The sequence below is a fragment of the Trachemys scripta genome, chromosome 22 (genome assembly GCF_013100865.1).
Source record: "Trachemys scripta elegans isolate TJP31775 chromosome 22, CAS_Tse_1.0, whole genome shotgun sequence".
In the NCBI taxonomy this organism is placed as follows: domain Eukaryota; kingdom Metazoa; phylum Chordata; order Testudines; family Emydidae; genus Trachemys; species Trachemys scripta.
Genome location: NC_048319.1, coordinates 8560116 through 8582693, shown reverse-complemented (window position 1 = coordinate 8582693; position 22578 = coordinate 8560116). Strand labels below are relative to the sequence as shown.

Below are 22578 nucleotides of genomic sequence, written 5' to 3'. Positions count from 1 at the left end.
CCCCCCGGCTGCCCATGCACCTTCTGCCCCCACCCCCATGCCCTGCCCATGGGTTACTCTAGGCTCCTGGCACCAGCGTGAGCTCACGTCAATGAGATCTTGAAGAACAAGGCAGCTGTTCCTAGTGGGATGTGCTCCGGAGAGGAGCTGGGTGCCTGCAGGTTCTGTTGATTTCAGGATGAATTGCAGGGCTCAGCGCCCATCCAGCTTGGTGTTGTTAGTGCGGCCCGGGGTGCTGAGGGCTGGACCATCAAAGGTGGCTAGTAGTTGTATGGGCCCTGGGATTAGGAGTGGTTTAGGAACCAGCCTGCAGGAATCGATGACATTCTCCGCTCTCGAAAGGTGACTCCCATTTTTACCGCAGCAGAATTGTCCTTTATAGGCAGCCACCCTCTGGATTTAATTAGGAGTGTCAGTGCTTTCCCTCCACCCGTGCTTGGTGTCATTCAATTAAACCTGCAACCCGGCACTTTGGTACCCGGGGAGAGCCAATGTGGAACCCCACTGCCCCGATGGGGTGATGGTGATTAGGCCCCGAGTATGCAAAAGTTTGTGCCCATGCTTAGCTGCGTGCTGCGTGCACCGTGGTGTGCAAATCTAAGCACCTGCGTAAGTCTTTGCAGGATCAGGACCTTAATGGGGAACTGTGGCTGCATCTTGGCTGCAGGGAGACAAGCAAGGGATGAAACCCACGAGAGGGGTTCTTTAATCTGGTGGCATGGGAGGGAGATGGAAAGTGACGTGTTCCCACAAATTCTGCTGTGAGTTTTCTCGGTGGAGCTCAGTTTGCTTGGTTCCCAGGTGTTGGCAGCTTGCAACGCAGACCAGGGATTCTCAGCGTTTTACAGAAAAGTCAAATGCAAAGCTGGTTACAAGACAAAAAGAAAACGTCTCTGGCAGGCAGGGAGATCAAAGCGTGATGTCAGCTGGGATTCCCTGGAACCCCATTGCCAGCCAAACCGCAGGGAGTTCAGAGAAGAGCAGCAAACCCGCAGAGAGGCTGGAGGGACTGGCTTGTGAGCACCGCGTCAAAGAAGGAAAGCCGTTTTTCAAAAGCGGTCATCAACAGCAGGATCTAGGCCTAAGTGACTTGCCCAAGGTCATGCGGGGAATCTGTGGCAGAGCAGGGAATTGAACCCGGAGCTCCTAGGTCCCAGGCTAGCATCCCAACTTGTTGGATGTATCCTTTTCCCCCTCCCCTTCCGGCAGGCTGTGGTAGGGCTCCAAAGTCCCTGATTTTGCCCCTGTTTGGGTTTCAGAGCCATGACTGGGGTAAGAATGATGAGAAGCTCCTACAGGCCGTGGACTACAACGACCCCGAGAAGGTGACGTCTCTACTTCTCCGCAAGGGCCTGGTCCCCACCAAACTGGACTCGGAGGGCAAATCCGCGTGAGTCACTTCCCCTGCTAAAAAGACTGGGCCAGAGTCTCGGTTCCCCCCATCTCTGGGTTTGGGGTGATAGCTTTAAGGCACTGTTGTACTCCCCATAGCATGGGGCCTTGCCTGGGCTGTGGCATATGTGAGAGCAACCCCAAGGCTGCTCTCTCACACGCTTTGCTTCTCACAGTCCCCCTAGTCACAAGCGGCCCTATGGTAACAAACCAGTGGGTGTGGCCAAGAGTTGATCAGCAACCCTACAAAAACAAACCAGAGGGGAAAAGATTGGCAAGGGAACAGATTAGTCACGAGTTGGTTTTTTTTTTAGTGAATACAGAAACTTCTTGGACTCTGGCCTTTTAAGCAGAGCCAGCGTGTGGGTAGTGGCGGGAGGGATCTCTGGGGTATGAATGGTGACGGGAACTTCCCACCTGTGCCACAGGTTCCACCTGGCTGCAATGAGAGGGAACGTGGACTGCCTGGAAGTGATGCTCGCTCACGGAGCGGACGCCATGACCATAGACAGCTCGGGTAGGCAGCGCGCTCTGACTTCGCCCTGATATGACGTGACAGTGCGGACGTTGACTTGGGCCATTTCGAACTGGACAGAGCAGTAGAAAACATTCTGCTGGGACCGCTCCTGTGCTGTCCAAGGGGGGGTAGGAGTTAAATGGGACCTAATGGATCTGTGCCCTGTCTCATTTCTGTGTTTCCCAGCCATAGGATCAACCCCATTCCTGTGGAGCTGCCAAGCTTCCCCTTTCCGAGGGGTGGCAGGCTCCTCTGGGATCCTGTAGTCCAATCTTCATTGTTCTCCTGGTCGTTTGCCAGCCCTCCCCTGGGCTAAAAGGGACGGATCTCTCCAAATCCCTGTAATCTCTGACTCAGCCGCTGAGTAAGTTTGGAGGTCCTTGGAAAGAAGGTGTCAAAACCGCTCAGCAGTTTTACTTTAAAAACTCCCCTGCAGGCTTGAGCGGAGCACAGGCGAAAGGGAAGGGAGACTGGACAGCAAGTGTGAAAAATCAGGACAGGGGGTGGGAGGTAATAGGAGCCTATATAAGAAAAAGCCCCAAATATCAGGACTGTCCCTATAAAATCAGGACCTCTGGTCACCCTATGAAAGGGGCAGTGAGAAATCTTGTCTGTCAGAGCCTGGTGACTCTGCATTCCACCGCAGTTCTAACCAGAATGGACTGTGTCCCAGGTGGATAAGAATCATCACGCGCTTGCTAATTGCCGGCCCTGGTTCTGGTAGTGTGTGTAAAAGGCATGTCCGGCCCCAACAGCTTCCACATACTAGAGAGTTCTATGGTGCTCTTAGGAGGGGTATGGGCGTCTCCTCTGCATGCTTTAGACTCAAAATAAAAATGGTCTCGATATTTTAAAATGTACACCATAGGAATAGCTTCAATGAGATCCTGCAGCCTGCTTTGTGCGGGCTTTTGTTGCATCTCACAAGCTAAGCAAGGGCTGGCCAGTTTGCTCTTTGGATGGCAGGTGCTCTACATGGGTCACTGAGGTGTTGCAGGAAAGGGGTGTTGGTGATTCAGTGAGCGATGTTCTTTTTCTCCCAAGCTGATAATAAAGTAGTGCCCCAGCAGGGTGCTAGGGGGCGTCGTGCTGCTGGATTTCCTATTGTTTGGCTCCTGCCTACGTACAATGATTCCAGACCTGATTCCATGGTGCTTTTCGTCACGCTAGGAGAGTTAACCCTGAATTCCTAGTCAGAGTCCAGCCTGGCAAATTGTATTATCTCCCTGCCTTTCTTGTGCAGTTCTTATTGGCTAGAGGAGTCCCCATTTCTTAAGCCACCCCGTAGCGCTGCTGTGAACCATTAACCAGCTGTTGCGTCCTGCCCCAGAAATGGCTGCAATTTGGTGGTGGGTGACGTGATCCACGGATGTCGATTACCTGCCTCGGGGTGGGGGGCGGGGGTTGAGAAGAAATTGTTTGATGCTGACGATTTGTTTTGATCTCCCTGGGTGCACGTATAAAGTGTCGCCATCATTATGATTACCTCTTGACCTGCCAGTCTGTCTCTTTCCAGGGTACAATGCGCTCCACCTGGCCGCGAAACACGGCCACCCACAGTGCGTGAGCAAACTGCTGCAGGTAAGGCAGTCAAGCAGGAGCAGTGGGAACCTGGAGTTCGACAGGGAGGGATGTGTCTGTCCATTGTTAGTGTTGAAGCACCGAGGGCTGGAGATCAGGGTACAGGGAGCTTGTGGGGAATCTAGCAGCCCTCATAGGGTTCACCTCCTGCGGAAGCTCCTGGCCACGCAGGGAAATTGTCCGTGCGACCTTTCAGTCTAGGGAACAACCTAGGCAGGGTTAGAATTGCCATCTAGGTGTGAAATCTCCATATTAGGGCTGGTCAAACGTTTGCCGTCTAAACTGTTTTTCAATGGAAAATTGGGATGTTGACCAAGTGTTTTGTGAAAAGTGTCTGCTTTCCGGGGAAAAACTTGGTTTGTGTTTTTGTGTGTGTAAAAAACCGGAATCCCTCAAAAACCAAAATATTTTGATTGGGATATGCTGCCACAGTGCCTCATGGGAGTTGTAGTTCAGTTGCCATGTCCCTGTTTTCCTCTCTAGGCTGAGGTCCTTGGCCAGACTATGTCTCCCTTGATGCACTGTGGCTGGGAACTCCCATGATTGACCTGCCTCCCCTCGCTAAGAAGGGAGACTATGGTGTATCATGGGAGTTGTAGTCCGACCACGCAGCCCTGCCTATAGAAGAGAATGTGAGCCTGGGGCACCCAAACTACAACTCCCATGAGGCACAATGGCAGCATGTGAGACATTTAAAAATTTCAGCCAAAATCTTTCAGTGTGCAAATTTTTGGTGAAAAAAATCAAAATTTTCCCTGGGGGAAAATCCCATTTTCTGACTAGCTCTGTCCAGTCCATGAATGACCCCCTGAGCTGTTTGGTCTCCTCCAGAGGCTATTACATGAATAAGTCAGCAAGATAGAGTTTAGGTCAATACATCCCACCCCTCAGCCTTTCTCTTCTGCCTTCCCTACTGACTGTGTGACTGGACACAGCAGAACTTCGCTGCTTCGCATTACAGGGTGGGCACCTGCATGGAAAAGGGGACCTTGATCCTGGCCAGTTACCCTTCCTTTTGTGGGTGACATCAGACGGTGCCTTGCTGAGGTAGCCAGGGATTTGCTGAAGGTGTCACTGCAGAGCAGCAGTGCCTTGGTGCTGTGAATAAGGTGCGGTAGTGTAGTCAAGGGTAAAAAAGGGAGTTTATCCACTTCTCATGTGGGGAATGTGGTTTTTAGTTCAGGTGAGTTTACCTGTGACGTTTTGGGTGACTGGAATCCTGTGCGGTTGTGGCTCATGGCCAGCAGACAAGCATGCGGGTCACACGCCGGCTTCCATCTCCCCGGTACTGTTTGCAGAGTGACCCCGGTCCTGAATTTCCCCAAAACCGCCTGCCTCTACAGCATCCAACCCTCTCCTGGAACACAGAGAAATTATTAACTTGGGTCCCCTCTGAAGAGTCAATATACAGCAGCTCATTCATTTAATTGGGGTTTGACAAACACGCTGATTTCAATCACAGCACTGCATTGGTTTATAGAAAAAGTAAAACAAGGTTATTAAACAAAAAGTCAGAGGCTTGAGTGATCCCAAATGTAAGGAATAAAGACAGAACAGTGTACAAACAAAGCAGAAGTAAAAAGATGCCTCTAAGACTAAAACTTGATTTGAGAAAGTTACAGTCTTGGCCCAAGTAGTGTTCTCACCTAAATTTAGTTCCCAGAAACTTCAGCCCTCTTGGTTGAAGGACTCAACCTTCTGTCATTTCAAGAGCTCTGCCCCTTTGAATCCCCCAAGTGATGGACCACTACGGGGTTCTCTCCCCTTTCTCTTTATAATCCAGGAAACCTTTGCAATGTATTCTTTGACAACTAAACCCAGACCAAGGTTCTCTCTCCTGTCACAGGCTTTCATAAAAGACCGTACCTGCGACACTTTGATAATACAGTAATGTAAACCGCTGAGTCAACTGCTTATCATTTGAGGTTCAGACCCCTTGTCTTTGTCCTGGAAGCTATCTCCTCCACTTGCTAGGTTGGTGGCTTGGTTTATCTGTTATGTAAACGTACCTTCATTGTCTCTGCCTGACAACCAGGCTGGTCAGACAAGCAAATACACATTCCTTTATCTCAGGCAGACTGGTCTGATGGATTGCTTGCCCGACACATTTTAAGCACAATATTCTAGTACAGATAACTCTTTGTACGCACCCCGTACATACATCACACAAGAATATTAATGATCGGTGAGTTATTAGTTTTCTATTGATGTATTGTTTGCCAGAAGCTGGGAATGGGCGACAGGGGATGGATCACTTGGTGATTCCCTGTTCTGTTCATTCCCTCTGGGGCACCTGGCATTGGCCACTGTCGGAAGACAGGATACTGGGCTAGATGGGCCTTTGGTCTGACCCAGTATGGCCGTTCTTATTCCAGGCAACCTTTTGGGTGTATATCATGACAACAGTGTGTTAGGTGTAGTGAATCTGTCAGGCCTGACAAGAATTGCTGACACAGAGTCGTACCTACCCATGGGTCTCTCTGACAAATTACCCACTTCTTCTTCTTCTTCTTTTTTTAACTCCCACACCATTGGGAAGGTGGTTGTCCCCTGTTCTTCACTCACTATCTTCTCTGCCCATTAGGCATCTTGCCCGGTTGATGGAGCTGACAGCAACGGCTGGACAGCGCTCCACCATGCAGGTCAGCCGAGGACCCTCCGTCCCACTTGCATCTTCCCCTTTCCCCATCTTAAACGCGGGTGTCAAATCAGCTGGGTAAACCGCCTGCCGGTGACTTGACTTATAGTGAGGATTTCAAAGGCAGGTGGCTGTGCAGAAGGGTGATTGCACAGGGGAGTGAGGGCCAGGAATGTGCCCAGATTCCATGGTGATGGATGGGGCCACATGGATCCAGTCTCCCTAGACAGAAGAGTATGCTCTCTCCAGTGTAGTACCTTGGGATTTGCCATTTCTGGGCCAGATCCTGGCATGGGGGAATGGGGAGGAGGGTAGAGGGGCAGTGAGCAGGGGTTCACAGCCTCTCTCTTCCTCTCTAGCTGTCAGCGGCTGCATCTCATGCTCCGAGATTCTCTGCGATTTCAAGGCCTCCTTGAATACCAAGGACAAGGTAGGTGGTTCTTTCCATCAGGTTTATGCTTTGTTGACCTTCAGGGGTTTGATTTCCGCTGCACAGAGAGTCACCACAAGCCTAGGTGCCCCTTACTCTCCATTGGAAAGGTGATGTAATGTAGCAGAGACCCAGATGTGCAGAGATCACCTCACCCACCACTGAAATGCAGCCACTTCTCGGGTGGAACGCAGCAGCAGCTAAACGGAACACAGCAATAACAGATATACCTCTTTTACCTTCAGCTCCTAATGGATATTGCTGTGTAAGTACCCGAGATAGACAGAATAATGCCTGGTGTTAAAGGACATGAAGCGAAGAGGAATCTTGCATCTAAGGCTATATCTACACAACGGCCTCGGCAAAATCTATGTCGCTCAGGGGTGTGAATATTCCACACCCTGAGTGACATAAGTTATACCACCATGAGCGTTCATGTGCACAGCGCTATGTTGGTGGGAGAACTTCTCCTGCAGACATGGCTTATGCCGCTCGTGGAGCTGGGTTTTCACCAGATGCATCTTCACCAGATGCGCTGGGTTTTACATCTCTGTTTAGTTTGCTTTCTTTGCACATGGTGTCCACCTTACAAAATAATATCTCGTCCCGCCTCAGGAAGGACAGCCCAGTGGTTAGGGCACTCGCCTAGGAGTTGGGAGACCTGAGCTCAGTTCCCTGCTCTGCCACAGACCTCCCGCGTGACCTTGGGCAAGTCATTTAGACTTCCTGTGCCTCCCCCTCTGGCCAGTGGGATAATAGCCTTGCCCTGCCTCACAGGTGGGCTGGTTAAAGATTGTGAAATGCTTTGAGTTCCCCTGCTGGAAAGCGCTATAGAAAAGCCAGGTGTCATGATGATTAAGGGAAGGATTGGTGTCCATCCCTGACCGCCTGCCTGGTGATGGGACAGGGTGTGCTCCATGGGCTCGTCCGTCTGCAGTGGGGTCTGGCGCTGGACAGATGGGAGGACGCTCCCAAGATGTGGGTACCAGACAGCGAAGAGGGCTGTATCAGAGCCACGTTACCCACTGCTGATCCTTTCCCTCACTGACCTTCCTTCGCCATGCCCCTGCTTTAGGATGGCTCCACCCCTCTGATCCTGGCAGCTAAGATGAGCCACTCGGAGCTGTGCCGGTACCTGCTGCATCGCGGAGCTGCTGTGAACAGCAGAGACCAGCAAGGCAGGTGAGCTCTGAAGGGCCCTGGAAGGAAGGGGGGCTGGAGAGGAGAGGGTTAAAGTGCGAGGGTGAGGAGACTCATGGCGGAGAAGTGAGTCCTACCAGTGGGCAGGACTGAGAGCCTGGATCCGACTAGGGGCCAGAGGTCTCCAGCTGGCCACCTCTGGGGGAGCTGCTCAGGGCCTGGATCTGTCTTGACGCGAGGGGGTTGGGATGAGTCAGGCAGGCGCTGTCTGTGGATCTGCGAGGAAGCGTCTTACAAAGCCATAACCCAAACGGCTTGCGCAGATCCCGCCTTTGCCCCGTGTGGGCAGGGTGATGGAGCAGGTGAGCTCCCCGCCTTGAGATGGGGTTTCCCCGTGCAGTGTCTGCTGGAGTCTGGCCGGGGTTCTCGCTCCCGGCCTGTCGCTGCGGGATATCCTGGCTGCCCCGGGTCTGATTGCAAACCTGGGCAGTCCTGTCCTCGGGGCGGAGAGGGGAGAGTGGCCAGGAGCAGCGGGAGAGAGAGGCTAGGAGAGTTGGCCCCAGCAGAGATGTGGGTTCCCGTCCAGTTCACCAGCCTCATGCCGTGGGCTCCGGAGGGTGAGTGGGGCCATCTCTCTCCCCGCCCCGCTGTAGAACAGCCCTGATGCTGGCCTGCGAGAACGGCAGCGTGGAGACGGTGGAAGTTCTCATCCATGCCGGGGCGCGGGTCGGCCTGGTGGACGCCAGGGGCCAGGACGCAGCGCGCTATGGCCTGGCCACGGGGAACGCCTTGATCCAGCACTACCTGCAGGATGCCTCCCAGCGCCACTCCTGGGCCAGCGGTAAGGTGCCCGGGCCAAACCCCGTCCTTCCCGAGGTCTCAGAGCACCGTGCGGCAGCGTCTTACCCCTGCCCAGGGGGAGGCGGTAATGTCCCTGCTTTCTAGGTGGGGTGACTTGCCCAACTCTGCTGGGTGGGCTCAGGGAGCATGTGTGGGGGTGGTCTCTGGGGCACCCCTCCTTTTACTCGCCCAGCCGATCAAACTCTGGATGGGAAGTACCTCTCCCTGGCCTGGCCAGAGGGGGGTGCTGGAGAGTGACGGGGGACGTCTGCTGAGCGGTGGGAGTTGGGTCCCAGACTTGCATGGCACCATGGAGCCCAGAGCCCCAGGGAGGGGTCTGTCTGTGTGTCTGTCTGCTCCCCCTCGAGCTGAGGGGACCAGGCCACGGGTGGCCAGTGCCCCCGGCCCCGTATAACCTCCTGCTGGTTTCTGTTTCCTCCCCTCTGCCTCCCACAGAAGAGGAGTCGGCTGAGCGAACGTCGCAGGTAAAGACGCAGGGGGCCTGGCCCAGCAGAGAGCCCCGCGGTCCAACCGCTCAGGGGCTTCCACCGAACTGGGCCGGCCTGACCCGGCTTGGCCACCTCCCAGGGCAGGGGAAGGGCTCTCCGGGCTCATGGGAGAACAGAGGCCCCACGAAGCCCTCCTGGAACATGAGGCTTTTCGAGGACCGGGGTGGTGGGGAGGGATTAGGAGCCCCTGGGGATGCTCTTCTGAGCTTGCTCCCGTCCTTGCTGCCCCCCCCCCCCCCCCCCCGTCGGGTTTTGCTGGGAGAGCCTGGAGCCCTCTCCCATCGGTGTCTCCGCAGACAGCGTCGCCGAGCCAGCCTCTGCCCAGCGAGAGGAACGGCACCCCAAGAAAGAGGAAAGCCCCTCCGCCGCCCCCCGGCACCTCCAGCCAGGTGAGGGGGCCACCGGCTCTACCTCCCCCGCCCCTCCCCTCCCCACACCCCAGCAGGCAGCCGCAGGAGAGCGTCCCTGAGCCTGCTGTGACGGGCGAGGGCTGTGGTGTTTGATGGTCAAGGCAGCCTCCCCAGTGGCGGTGACACACCCTCTAGTAACCAAGCTGGTCGCAGTGTTTGTGCACGCCCAGGATGTAGCGATGGGGGCTGGGGCGCAGCTGAGATGGCGAGGGAGGGGACCTACATAAAGGGATTTGACCATAGAGCCGCTAAAGTGCTTATCTGGCCACCACCCCCCTTGCATCTGGGAGCCTCACAATCCTTAACGCGTTTATCCTCACGACACCGCTGTGCTGTGGGCTCCGTTTTACAGATGGGGAGACTGAGGCCCGGGTCCCTCAAGGTCAAATCGTTGATTTCCATGGGAACGAGTCACCAACATACCTTTGAGGATCTGGGCCTAGGTGACATGCCCAGGGTCACCCAGGAAGTCTGTGGCAGAGAAGGGACTTGAAGCCGGGCCGTCCAAGCCTTAGACGAATGCCCTAATCATTGTGCCATCCTTCCCCTGTGCAGCCCTAAGGCGTTTACCTGCCCCATGGGACCTTGCTATGGCACCGAGCTCTTCCCCCAGGTCTTTCCTAGGCATGATCGACTTGTGTCCCTCGGCAGGTGAGGGAGACAGGCAGCCAGTGAGGCCTGTGCCCCTAGCTCTGACAAATGGGCATGGTCCAGCAGCAGACTGGCACTGGCAGGCCATGGGTAGATCTCAGCTGGGGATGGGGGAGTCTAGTTAATTTCTCTTGCCCTGGTCTGGTCGCTTGTCTGCAAAGAGGGTTTCCCCGTATGCTGTTGACTGGGTAAGTGCCCCTTCCCGGTGGTGGACGTGGTGTCCACAGGCAAGGGCGGGGTACACCACTCAGTGCGTTTCTGATAACGGGGTTCTGCTGGAGAACAAGCACTCCAGCCCCCGCCCCTCCTCTGGATTTCCCAGCGCTATCTTAGCCCCTCTTTGGCTCCAGCTGCCTGGCCACTGAGCGGTGGGACCCTGCCATGTCTCTTAAGCTAAGCAGGGGCCGGCCTGGTCAGTGGCTGGATGGGAGATGGTGAGGCAGTAGGAGGTGCTCTTCTCTGAGTCTGTGTCTCATTAGGAGGCCCCATGATGCTGGAAGTGCCACCCCCCAAAACTTGGGTGTAGATCTCCAAAGGAGGTCAGCGGTATCGTCATCCTGTTTTACGGGGGAAACTGAGGCACAATTTGCCCAAGGTCACCCAGCAGATCGGGGCAGAACACGGCTCCTGAGTCCCAGTGCAGTGCTCCGATCACGCGGCGGTCCCAGTGTCCTGGCCAAACTCCAGCCGGCAGGGCCAGCCCGCTCCCTGAAATCCCCCTTGTGGTTGCAGTTGGGTCCGAGACTCTGCTTTCATTTCCATAACCAACGTGGGGTGTGAAACAGCTGCCCCGCGGCCCCCTAGAAGTGGCTGCATCCGGGTATCGGGTGAAACGATCCCCGCACAGGGGTGTGAAGCCATTCAGCCCATTTGGGGCGGGAGGTGGAAGGCATAATGGGACTTCTGCGGGAAGAGAGCTGGGGGGGCTTACTGGCTAAGCCTCGTTCTCTCTGTGTGACGACTGTTACTGTTTTCAAGCACACCCCACACTCTCCGGAGCACAGCTCCCCTTCCACACAGCGGAGCAGCCGGATAGTCACCGCCAAGCCTGCCAGGGCTCGCCCTGCCCCAGCTGACACGGTGAGGATCCCCTGGCAGGGAGAGCGGGATGGGGCGGGCTGGGTACCCACTGCTCTCCCCTGACTGCCCCGTCTCTGGGATTCCCCACAGGAGGACAGGGAGGCCTACGAGGAGATCGTCCGGCTGAGGCAGGAACGGGCTCGGTTCCTGCAGAAGATCAAGGGTTTGGAGCAGCAGCAGGAGAAGCAGAAGCGGGAGGTATGGATGCGATTCCCCCGCCCCGCGAGGGCCAGGCTCAGCCCAGCCGGGTTTCTGGGCGGGTTGGCGGAAGGAGGATGGGAAGGAAGGGAGCTGCTTGTGGCATCACCTTGGCTACGGCCAGAGGGTCTTGCACCGGCAAGGTGGGTGGGGAGGTAATTGAGAGGGGTACCTCATGGCTGAGAAAGCCTGGCTGCCCATTCTGCGTCTCTGAGCCCATGATCAGACCTGCTGATGCATGACCATGGGGAGGACCAGGCTGCTGTTAACCGTCTTGGACTCTCCTTGTGTTCCCACTAGCGGCTGGAGTTGGAGGAGGACTCCCTACGCTCCATGGAGAAGCAGGTAGGCCAGGTGTTATGTCTCCGGAGACTGGACTCGGAGAGCTCCGGATGGTCTCTGGGATGGGAAGGGAAAACGGCTGCATGTGGATGCTTCAGGGCATAAACTGGTCATCAGCTGGGGGTCAGGAGGAAATTTTGGGATGCGAATGCCAGGTTAGGGATATCTGTCCTCCAAAGCGTCTGGGATCTGCCACCATTGGAACAGGATACCAGACTAGATGGCTCCTTGCTGGGCCCTGGTCTGGCTCTATGGCCTTGTAAAAGATCCACCCCACCTAGTTCGGAAGGTACAGACGGGAATCGGCGCGAGTGTCCGGATCTAATTATGCGTCTAATTCTCTGATCCAGATAAAGGAACTCCAGCAGCAACTGGCGGACAGCGAGGGGGAAAAGGAGCATTTGGGGAAGGAGGTTGAAGTGCTCCGGAGCCGCCTGTCCTTGCTGGAGGTAGGAGAGCAGGGGGCACGGAGCTCTAGGTCTTACTGAGTCATGCAGGAGGCCAGTGAATTGTGGGACTTTCCCTGAGGCTGGCTCAGCTGTGGTAGGGACAGTGCGCTGTCATGGTTAGCATTAGCTGCTGCCTGTCTCAGTGACTGGCGCCGTGGGAGAGCACAGGGAATGGGGCGAGGGGTGGGGGGAGCTGTGATCTCGGGGGGGTCCCTGACTCCATGCCTGTCTGTGCCCCAGAACGAGAAGGAGAACACCAGCTATGACATCGACACGCTGCAGGACGAAGAGGGGGACCTGCTGGAATTCCCAGGTTGGTCATCGCGCCCTGCCTGCTTCTCTGCACCGAGGGCACGGCCCTGCGAGGGGCGGAGCGTGCCCTGCAGAGCGGGCACTGACCCTGGGCTCTGCAAATCTTTAAGCACGAGCTCCTGCTGCCTGGGCTGAAAGACGGGGCTGTATTCGCCAAGCACATAGCAGGCCCCTCCACCAGTGCACCAGGCCCAGCCCTCGCCGGGGGGTGGAGCACCGCCCTGGGCCGGGGTGCGGTCCGTGAGCGGCTCCCCTGGGAGAGGAGGGCCCTTGGCAGAATTGGGCTTGTGCTGGAAAATGCCTGGGAAGGTTTTGCAGGAAGTAGGTGGTGGCAGGGGGCAGCTCTCAGGGTAGGGGTGGGGCTGTTCGGGTCAAGGACCAGGGTTAGTCAGTGATGGGTCTTTGTGGGGACGGGGGTTCTGCTGCTCTCTCAGGGGCAGAGCTGCTGCTGTCCAAGAAGACCCTGAGTCTGTCCACGGAAGAGCTGCTGGCCACGCTACAGGGCCAGGTGCAGTCGCTCACCATGCAAAACCAGGAGCTGCTGGAGAAGATACAGGTACCGGCTCCCCCCCCCCCCCCTTCAGCCAGCTGCACGCTTCGGGTTTCCCCTGCTAGCATCCCCTGAGGCTCTCTCTGGTCCCCCCTCCCAGGGCCAGCATCTCCTTAGTGTGCCGGTTCAGGGCTGGGACCCAACGGGCCTGGGGGCTGGGTGAACCAGCGGCTGCTGCCTTGTGACAGATGCGGACGGCAGGTTTCTGACCCCTAGCACGCGGCAAAGACCTCGGCCTGCCCCCATCTCTGTCTGTAACCTTGGCACCGTCCTTCATACTGAGTTCTCCTCCCCTGCACGCGATCCTGCTGTCACCCCTGTGCCGCTGCCCCTGCTCCATCTCGGTGGGAGCCCTCCAGACCCGCTGGTTCCCTGACCGCACGATGGCTCTTCCCTTCTCCGTGGTCTCTCCAGACTCAGGGAGGCGCAGGAAGTCGCCACCTGCCTTACTGTGTGTGCAGAGACATCAGACCATGCCGCCGCCCCCGCTACCCTCTTCAAATGGCCCTGCAGGCTCCCTGCTTCACTGTAGGGCCCAGCTCGAATTTGCTGGGGATGCCTTCTGAAGTCGTCTTCCAGCTTCTTCTCTTCTCTCCCGTCTGCCCCCGACCTTTGTAGCCTAATCTTTGCTCCTTTGCCTTGTACTTACCCGCTCAGCTCCAAGGCCCTGCTGTCTAACTCTGTCGCTGTATCGTAGCCCTCTGTGCAGTTAAACTACAGGGCCTGAGTCTCCTCCCACGCTGGTATAAATCAGGGGTAACTCCGCCCACATCAGCGGACCTGGACTGGTGTAATTGATAGAAGGAGAGATCGGGCCCTGGGAAGAATCTCAGGAGCTCTGGGCCGCTCCATACAGCCGGCACCGTTGTTGTTGTGCTGCTGTAATCCCCCTGCGTAGCTGGGTCTCGGGGTCCCAGTGAGGAAGTCTCATGGTTTTATCCCCCCCGCCCTTGGCAGATCCTGGAGAATTACGAGAAAGACGAGAGTGACGTGGGCCCGGCCGAAGACTTCGTCCCCATCGTCCTCTACGACTCCCTCAAGTCGGAGTTCGACCGGCTCAGGGAGCAGCACGCCGAGGCCCAGGCTGCCCTGCAGGCCCTGGAAGGCAGCGGGCCCCACGGTCCCTCCTGCGAGCTAGTCCCGGTGGAGGCTTACAAGCAGCTGAAGGCTGAATACGAGGCGCAGATCCAGGCCCTAGAGGAGGCGCTGCAGAGGAGTAACGCCCCAGCTGAGCCCGAGGGGAAAGGCCAGGAGCCGGGCCAGGCCGGGGTGCCGGCAGAAGGAAGCAGCCGGGAAGGAGGGGCTGGAGATGCGGCTGTGGAAGAGCTGACCAAAATGCTGGCTGAGACGCGGGAGAAGCACGAGGCGGCCGTGGCCGAGGTGCAGCTCCTGCGGGAGCAGATCCAGCTGGGTATCCTGTCCGTGGAGGAGCCGGAGGCGGCGGAGAGCTCCGGGAGCGAGCTGGAGACGGTGAGGGCAGCTCTGCAGAAAGCCCAGGAGGCCCTGCAGGAGAGAGACCAGAGGGTGAAGGACCTGGAGGGGCGCCTGGACGCCCAGGAAGCAGAAGCCGGTCGAGGCCGCTCCGCCGAGGAGACGAGGGCGGCCCTCAGCATCTCCTTGGGCGAAGCTGCCGCGGAGAAGGCCGAGCTGCTGGAGAGGTGCCGCCAAGCGGAGGCAGAAGCGGAGCAGCTGAGGAGGAGGGTGGAGGAGGGAGCCGGGGAGCTGCAGCGAGCGATGGGACACCTCTCAGACAGCCAGAGGCTGGAGGAGGAGAACTGGCAGCTCCGCGAGCAGCTGGACGAGCTGAGGGGGCAGCACGAGGAGGCGCAGGCCCGGCTCCGAGAGGATCAGGGCAAGAAGGAGGAGGAGCTGAGCGCCCTGAAGGAGCAGCTGGCTTCCGAGAGCATCTCCAGGCAGGAGCAGGAGGAGATGGCGGGGGAGCTGGGCCGGTTGTTGGCCGAGTCCAACAAGAAGCGGCTGGAGCTGGAGGAGAGCCACGGCGCCGCCCAGCGGGAGGCGAGGGAGCTGCAGCAGGCGGCGGAGCGGTACAGGCGGGAGTGGGTCCCGCCGGCCGAGCACGCCCGAGCTAAGGAGGCCCTGGTGGGCAGCGTCCGGGAGCTGAAGGCCAGAGCCCGGGAGCTGGAACAGGAGCTGGCCGCCAAAGCCCAGGAGGCCGCGCGGCTGCAGGGCGAGCTGGCGAGCACGCGGGAGGGCACGGTCCCCAGGGAGGAGCACGAGCAGCTGTGCTGCAGCCTGCAGGCGGAGGTGAGCACGCTGACCCTGAAGCTGAGCGACCTGGAGCGCAAGCACGAGAAGACGTGCACGGAGGTGTTCCAGGTGCAGCGCGAGGCCCTCTTCATGAAGAGCGAGAAGCACGCGGCCGAGGCCCAGCTGGCCGCCGCCGAGAAGCAGCTGCAGAGCCTACGGGCCGAGTCGGGCCGGATCCAGGAGCTGCACGGCCACATCGAGGACTCGGCCAAGCTGGTCAAGGAGAAGGACCGGAAGGTGGGTCTGGGCTTCCCCATCACCCCGCCCCCGCGAGAGCCAGGTTCGATGTGGGACTGGGGACCCCATAGCCCTGCCCACCAGAGAGCCATGGGTAGGGGTGAAATTTGGGTCTGGGGATCCCAGATCCCTGCCCGCGATAGAGCCACGTGAGGAGGGTGAGAGGTGGGTCTGGGGCCATGCAGCACTCCCCGAATGTACGTTTCTTTCGAAGGGGGAACGCCGCTGCCTGGCACGTCTTTCTGCTAGGCAAAAGGGCGAGAAAGTGAGAGGGGGAGGTTCCCCCAGGGAAACGAAACAGAATTTTTCTTCACCATCTTTGGTCACGGAGCGAAAAACCTCCAAGAAAACAACTCATTTGTGGCAAAAGAGACCAACCTACCTCCCCCCCGGCTCTAGTAGGGACGGGAGCTGGCTGGCCAGCAACAGACGTTGGTGCCGCTGGCTCTTTAGCTGTTTATCTGCCACCCAGAGCAGATCACGCCCTTCTGCTGCCCAAAAGGCCGATGCCCCAGTGGAATGCGGGTGCCCCCAAAGGAGGAAGCAGCAGCAACCAAAGGGTTAACGAGCAGGTCTGGCTCCGTGGAGGGCTGGTCGGGAGGGTGACGCAGGGGAATTGGGCTTTGGAATCCCTTGTGCTGCGGATCCTGTAATCATGCGAGACTTTGCCCTAGACTCTAACCCGCCCTGGTGAACTCAGCCAACCCTTCGTGACCGGCCGATCCCTTCGCCTTTGCAGATCACCGAGCTGTCCAAGGAAGTCTTCAAGCTGAAGGAGGCCTTGAACAGCCTGTCTGAGCTCTCCGGCCAGGGCGGGGCCCTGCCCAAGGCGGCCCCGCAGAAGCAGCAGAACCCGCAGGAGGTGGCGAAGCTGCAGGGCACGATAAAGGCCTTGGAACAGCAGCTGGCCGTGGGTATCCGGGACCAGCTGGCCCTGGGAGAGGGGAGGAGCAGAGCCCGCCACAGAGCGGGTCCCTGGGCTTTGTGGTGTTCATCCCCTGTTGGGCTCGGGGACAGCAGGGGCTAAGCGCTGATCTCGGCTGCGTCTGGAAACTGACGTGCAGCTCGGGACGTGGGGGCACCGTCTGGGCAGGTGGAAGCCGCAGAGTCGCTGGCTCCGAGGTCTGCGTGGACCATGCTGATTCAGGGGCCCAGACCCACAAAGGTATAATAGGCTCCTAACTCCCATGGGAGCTAGGCTCCTAAACACCATTAAGGATCTGGGCCAGTGTGTCTTGGCCCGATGCCTTCTGCCCTTCCGTCCCTGGTCACAGCAGAGGTCCAGCGGTAACCCCTGCGCTAAAACAGCCGCATCTTTATACTGCACTGAGGGAGTTGCTTTAGCTGGGTACCAAAGGGGAGTGACACCGGTTCCCCTCGGCTGTGTCCGGTGTACGAGCCAGAGCATGATCTGATTCCGGGCCCCAGCTCAGTGCCGTGTCTGCAGGGGGGCGCTGGTCAGAGGGGCCGTGAGCGGAGAGTGGCCCGGTCCCATTGGGACTGTAGTGTGACTCCCCCCCCCCCCTCTCGCCTTGGTTGCAGGAGACGGAGACGCACCACCGCAAGGTCGTCTCGCTCTACCGGAGCCACCTGCTCTGCGCGATTCAGGTCAGTGCACGGGGGGCAGGGCTGGGCTGGGGGCGCCGTATCTCGCGGTGATTGGGCATGTGCGTTTGCTATTCTGTGTGTATCCGTCCATGTTTCTGAATCAGTGTGGGTGTCTGCACACGTGTGTGTCAGTATACGTGGGTGTGTGTTTGCACATGGGTGCATGTCAATGTAAGTGGGTGTGGGGTGGGTGTTTGCATGTGGGTGTGTCACTGGAAGTGGGGGGGTATTTGCACATGGGTATAAACGGGTGTGTGTTTGCACACGTGTGTGTCAGTGGAAGTGGGGGTGTTTGCACATGGGTGTGTCAGTATAAATGGGTGTGTGTTTGCACACGTGTGTGTCAGTGGAAACGGGGTATTTGCACATGGGTGTGTCAGTATAAGTGGGTGAGTGTTTGCACACGTGTGTGTCAGTGGAAGTGGAGGTGCTTGCACACGTGTGTGTCAGTGGAAGTGGAGGTGTTTGCACATGGGTGTGTCAGTATAAATGGGTGTATGGGTGTGTATTGGATGATTGTCTGAATTCTGAGCATTTCAGACAGTGGTTACTAGACCTGTGTGGACCTACAAAAACGACATCCCAGTCTCCCCCGATTTCCGTCCCTGCCCCCGAGATCCCCAGCACTTGAAGGACGTGACCTTGGAAGTGCCATGCTCCTTGGGGGTGGGGAATCCTGGCCTTGTCCCTCGGGGTCGAGCAGGAGTTTGGAGGAAGGGCGGAGGGTCTCAGCACACATTGGACAGGAGCTGGTGGGTCATGCTGGGTAGAAGGACACTTGTGTGGAAGGCAGGATCCTGTGAGCCATGTGTATGCCTGTGTGTGTGTGCATGTCGAGTGCACGCTCCTTGCCACGGTGTGTCTCCGTGCCCGGGACATGCGGCGTGTCCGAGGCGTGCGGTGCACACGTGGCGCAGTCTGCGTCTCCGTGCCCGGGACGTGCGGCGTGTCCGAGGCGTGCGGTGCACACGTGGCGCAGTCTGCGTCTCCGTGCCCGGGACGTGCGGCGTGTCCGAGGCGTGCGGTGCACACGTGGCGCAGTCTGCGTCTCCGTGCCCGGGACGTGCGGCGTGTCCGAGGCGTGCGGTGCACACGTGGCGCAGTCTGCGTCTCCGTGCCCGGGACGTGCGGCGTGTCCGAGGCGTGCGGTGCACACGTGGCGCAGTCTGCGTCTCCGTGCCCGGGACGTGCGGCGTGTCCGAGGCGTGCGGTGCACACGTGGCGCAGTCTGCGTCTCCGTGCCCGGGACGTGCGGCGTGTCCGAGGCGTGCGGTGCACACGTGGCGCAGTCTGCGTCTCCGTGCCCGGGACGTGCGGCGTGTCCGAGGCGTGCGGTGCACACGTGGCAACATCTGCGTCTCCGTGCCCGGGACGTGCGGCGTGTCCGAGGCATGCGGTGCACACGTGGCGCAGTCTGCGTCTCCGTGCCCGGGACGTGCGGCGTGTCCGAGGCGTGCGGTGCACACGTGGCGCAGTCTGCGTCTCCGTGCCCGGGACGTGCGGCGTGTCCGAGGCGTGCGGTGCACACGTGGCGCAGTCTGCGTCTCCGTGCCCGGGACGTGCGGCGTGTCCGAGGCGTGCGGTGCACACGTGGCGCAGTCTGCGTCTCCGTGCCCGGGACGTGCGGCGTGTCCGAGGCGTGCGGTGCACACGTGGCGCAGTCTGCGTCTCCGTGCCCGGGACGTGCGGCGTGTCCGAGGCGTGCGGTGCACACGTGGCGCAGTCTGCGTCTCCGTGCCCGGGACGTGCGGCGTGTCCGAGGCGTGCGGTGCACACGTGGCGCAGTCTGCGTCTCCGTGCCCGGGACGTGCGGCGTGTCCGAGGCGTGCGGTGCACACGTGGCGCAGTCTGCGTCTCCGTGCCCGGGACGTGCGGCGTGTCCGAGGCGTGCGGTGCACACGTGGCGCAGTCTGCGTCTCCGTGCCCGGGACGTGCGGCGTGTCCGAGGCGTGCGGTGCACACGTGGCGCAGTCTGCGTCTCCGTGCCCGGGACGTGCGGCGTGTCCGAGGCGTGCGGTGCACACGTGGCGCAGTCTGCGTCTCCGTGCCCGGGACGTGCGGCGTGTCCGAGGCGTGCGGTGCACACGTGGCGCAGTCTGCGTCTCCGTGCCCGGGACGTGCGGCGTGTCCGAGGCGTGCGGTGCACACGTGGCGCAGTCTGCGTCTCCGTGCCCGGGACGTGCGGCGTGTCCGAGGCGTGCGGTGCACACGTGGCGCAGTCTGCGTCTCCGTGCCCGGGACGTGCGGCGTGTCCGAGGCGTGCGGTGCACACGTGGCGCAGTCTGCGTCTCCGTGCCCGGGACGTGCGGCGTGTCCGAGGCGTGCGGTGCACACGTGGCGCAGTCTGCGTCTCCGTGCCCGGGACGTGCGGCGTGTCCGAGGCGTGCGGTGCACACGTGGCGCAGTCTGCGTCTCCGTGCCCGGGACGTGCGGCGTGTCCGAGGCGTGCGGTGCACACGTGGCGCAGTCTGCGTCTCCGTGCCCGGGACGTGCGGCGTGTCCGAGGCGTGCGGTGCACACGTGGCGCAGTCTGCGTCTCCGTGCCCGGGACGTGCGGCGTGTCCGAGGCGTGCGGTGCACACGTGGCGCAGTCTGCGTCTCCGTGCCCGGGACGTGCGGCGTGTCCGAGGCGTGCGGTGCACACGTGGCGCAGTCTGCGTCTCCGTGCCCGGGACGTGCGGCGTGTCCGAGGCGTGCGGTGCACACGTGGCGCAGTCTGCGTCTCCGTGCCCGGGACGTGCGGCGTGTCCGAGGCGTGCGGTGCACACGTGGCGCAGTCTGCGTCTCCGTGCCCGGGACGTGCGGCGTGTCCGAGGCGTGCGGTGCACACGTGGCGCAGTCTGCGTCTCCGTGCCCGGGACGTGCGGCGTGTCCGAGGCGTGCGGTGCACACGTGGCGCAGTCTGCGTCTCCGTGCCCGGGACGTGCGGCGTGTCCGAGGCGTGCGGTGCACACGTGGCGCAGTCTGCGTCTCCGTGCCCGGGACGTGCGGCGTGTCCGAGGCGTGCGGTGCACACGTGGCGCAGTCTGCGTCTCCGTGCCCGGGACGTGCGGCGTGTCCGAGGCGTGCGGTGCACACGTGGCGCAGTCTGCGTCTCCGTGCCCGGGACGTGCGGCGTGTCCGAGGCGTGCGGTGCACACGTGGCGCAGTCTGCGTCTCCGTGCCCGGGACGTGCGGCGTGTCCGAGGCGTGCGGTGCACACGTGGCGCAGTCTGCGTCTCCGTGCCCGGGACGTGCGGCGTGTCCGAGGCGTGCGGTGCACACGTGGCGCAGTCTGCGTCTCCGTGCCCGGGACGTGCGGCGTGTCCGAGGCGTGCGGTGCACACGTGGCGCAGTCTGCGTCTCCGTGCCCGGGACGTGCGGCGTGTCCGAGGCGTGCGGTGCACACGTGGCGCAGTCTGCGTCTCCGTGCCCGGGACGTGCGGCGTGTCCGAGGCGTGCGGTGCACACGTGGCGCAGTCTGCGTCTCCGTGCCCGGGACGTGCGGCGTGTCCGAGGCGTGCGGTGCACACGTGGCGCAGTCTGCGTCTCCGTGCCCGGGACGTGCGGCGTGTCCGAGGCGTGCGGTGCACACGTGGCGCAGTCTGCGTCTCCGTGCCCGGGACGTGCGGCGTGTCCGAGGCGTGCGGTGCACACGTGGCGACGTCTGCGTCTCCGTGCCCGGGACGTGCGGCGTGTCCGAGGCGTGCGGTGCACACATGGCGATGTCGGCGTCTCTGTGCCCGGGACGTGCGGCGTGTCTGAGGCGTGCGGTGCACATGTGGCGACGCCTGCGTCTCCGTGCGCAGGACGCGCAGCAGGTCCAAGGTGTGTGTGTGTCTGACAGTGTATGTGAAAAGCAGGGAAACATTGAAACAGCCTTTTTCTCCTCCATCCGAGCTCCCGAAATGTAGCGCTGGGCCAGAACCAGCCCCCCAGCTCTGGGCTCCCCTGGCCTCTGGGATCTGGAGCTGAACTTTGCACCCTGAGCCCATTTCCTGCAGAACGAAGGAATTATCTCGCTGAGCATCCGGCAGTGGCCACGAGCTCCTGCCTAGGGTGTGAGCGGGAGCAGGGCAGTCTCCGTGGCTTAGGTGCAGGGGTCTGGGCTCTGCTCGGCTCGAGAGCGTCTCTGTTGCCAGGCACCTACAGAGCTGGCTGCCACTGGAGTCGGCCCAGTCCTGCCCTGCCTTGGCCAGTGGGGCTGGCGGAGGGTGGGAGTCAGGGCAGCCGCTGATTTCCCCGCCTCCATCTCCTTTGCAGGGCCACATGGACGAAGACGTGCAGAGGCTCTTGTACCAGATCCTGATGATGCAGCGGCTGCAGGAGCAAGGCAGATGAGCGCCCCGGGGCGAGGGAGCCCGGTTCCTGGTTCCGAGCCGGGGATTCGCACGCAGAACCGGCTGGACGCCAGCGTCCAGCGGCGGGGCGAGGCCCTGCGCACACGCTTCCTCACCGAGATCAAGGCACACGGGTGACCCCGGGGGCGGCGCCTTTGCTCCCGTTCCTGGGCAGCCTGTGGTGGGAGGTGCCCGTGGGCGGGTGGCTGGAAGGTGCCTCGTGGCAGGTCCAGGCCCTGCTCACACTGACCTTTCTATCGGTGCTTTCACCTCAGCAGCCTCCGAGACGGGCCGGGGGAACCGGGCGAGGGGCCCGTCCTTGCTCCATGGGCAGAAGGGGAGAGGCTGCGGTAATTCACCAGCTCCTGCCTGCGTCTCTCAGCAGAGAATCCACAGCAATGAACTGTTTATACTCACTCAGTGGAGGCTCGCTGGCTTTCCTGCGTGGGGAAGGGACACGTGCCGGGGGGGTCGTACATGCAGGAGCTGGTGCCAGGGTGACGCGGGCAGATGTTGGGCTGAATGTCCCACTGCTGCCCTCCTCCTGCCTCGCAGCACCTGCTAGTCCAGGCTGGAGCCCCTCCTGACGTGGGCCTGTCTGGACCTCCGCGGGGGGCTGCAGGCCAGGGCAGAGGTGCACTGACAGTGTTTGTTATAGCTGGAGCTGACCATTGGTAAAGCAGCGGGGGGCTCCGGGTCAGGACTGAGGGGCGCTGGCAGAGCTGGGTATGGGGGGAGCCGAGGGCTGGAATAGCAGGGGGGCTGCCGTTTGGGGCTATTCCAGTCCAGGACTCTCCCCCCAGGACAGCAGCTCCCACCCCACCTGTTATTCCAGTCCTGGCCTCCTGCGTAGCCTTCCCATGCCACTAACTGCCAACGCACATCAGCCTGCAGACCTCCCCCCAGCCCCATCACCCCAGCTCTGTCAGTGCCCCTCAGTCCCGCCCCGCAGCCCCAACCCTCCTCTGCCACTCTCTGGGCCCCCACCAAGCAGACTCAGCCGGTGCTGCTGGACTGTTAACCATCGCTCGCTGGCTCGTTTCACGGGGCCTAGGCTGAGACCCTGCCAAACTCATTCCATTTGTGGCCAAGGCCAGCTCCATAGCC

The 22578-nt window shown here is 60.3% G+C and overlaps 1 protein-coding gene across 1 annotated transcript; it reads left to right on the top strand.

Annotated features, from left to right (window-relative positions):
* Positions 1-1259: 1259 nt before the first annotated feature.
* On the top strand, positions 1260-21891 carry ANKRD24 (ankyrin repeat domain 24; the record flags this gene model as incomplete). Its single annotated transcript, XM_034755485.1, is given in 19 exon segments — positions 1260-1390; positions 1821-1909; positions 3426-3490; positions 6075-6132; positions 6488-6558; positions 7634-7740; positions 8352-8539; positions 8995-9023; positions 9344-9436; positions 11087-11188; positions 11279-11386; positions 11687-11731; positions 12079-12177; positions 12418-12490; positions 12924-13045; positions 13997-15544; positions 16284-16454; positions 17087-17152; positions 21395-21891. Coding segments are annotated over 19 exon segments (3243 nt in total), but the record flags the coding sequence as incomplete, so codon positions are not given.
* Positions 21892-22578: the final 687 nt, after the last annotated feature.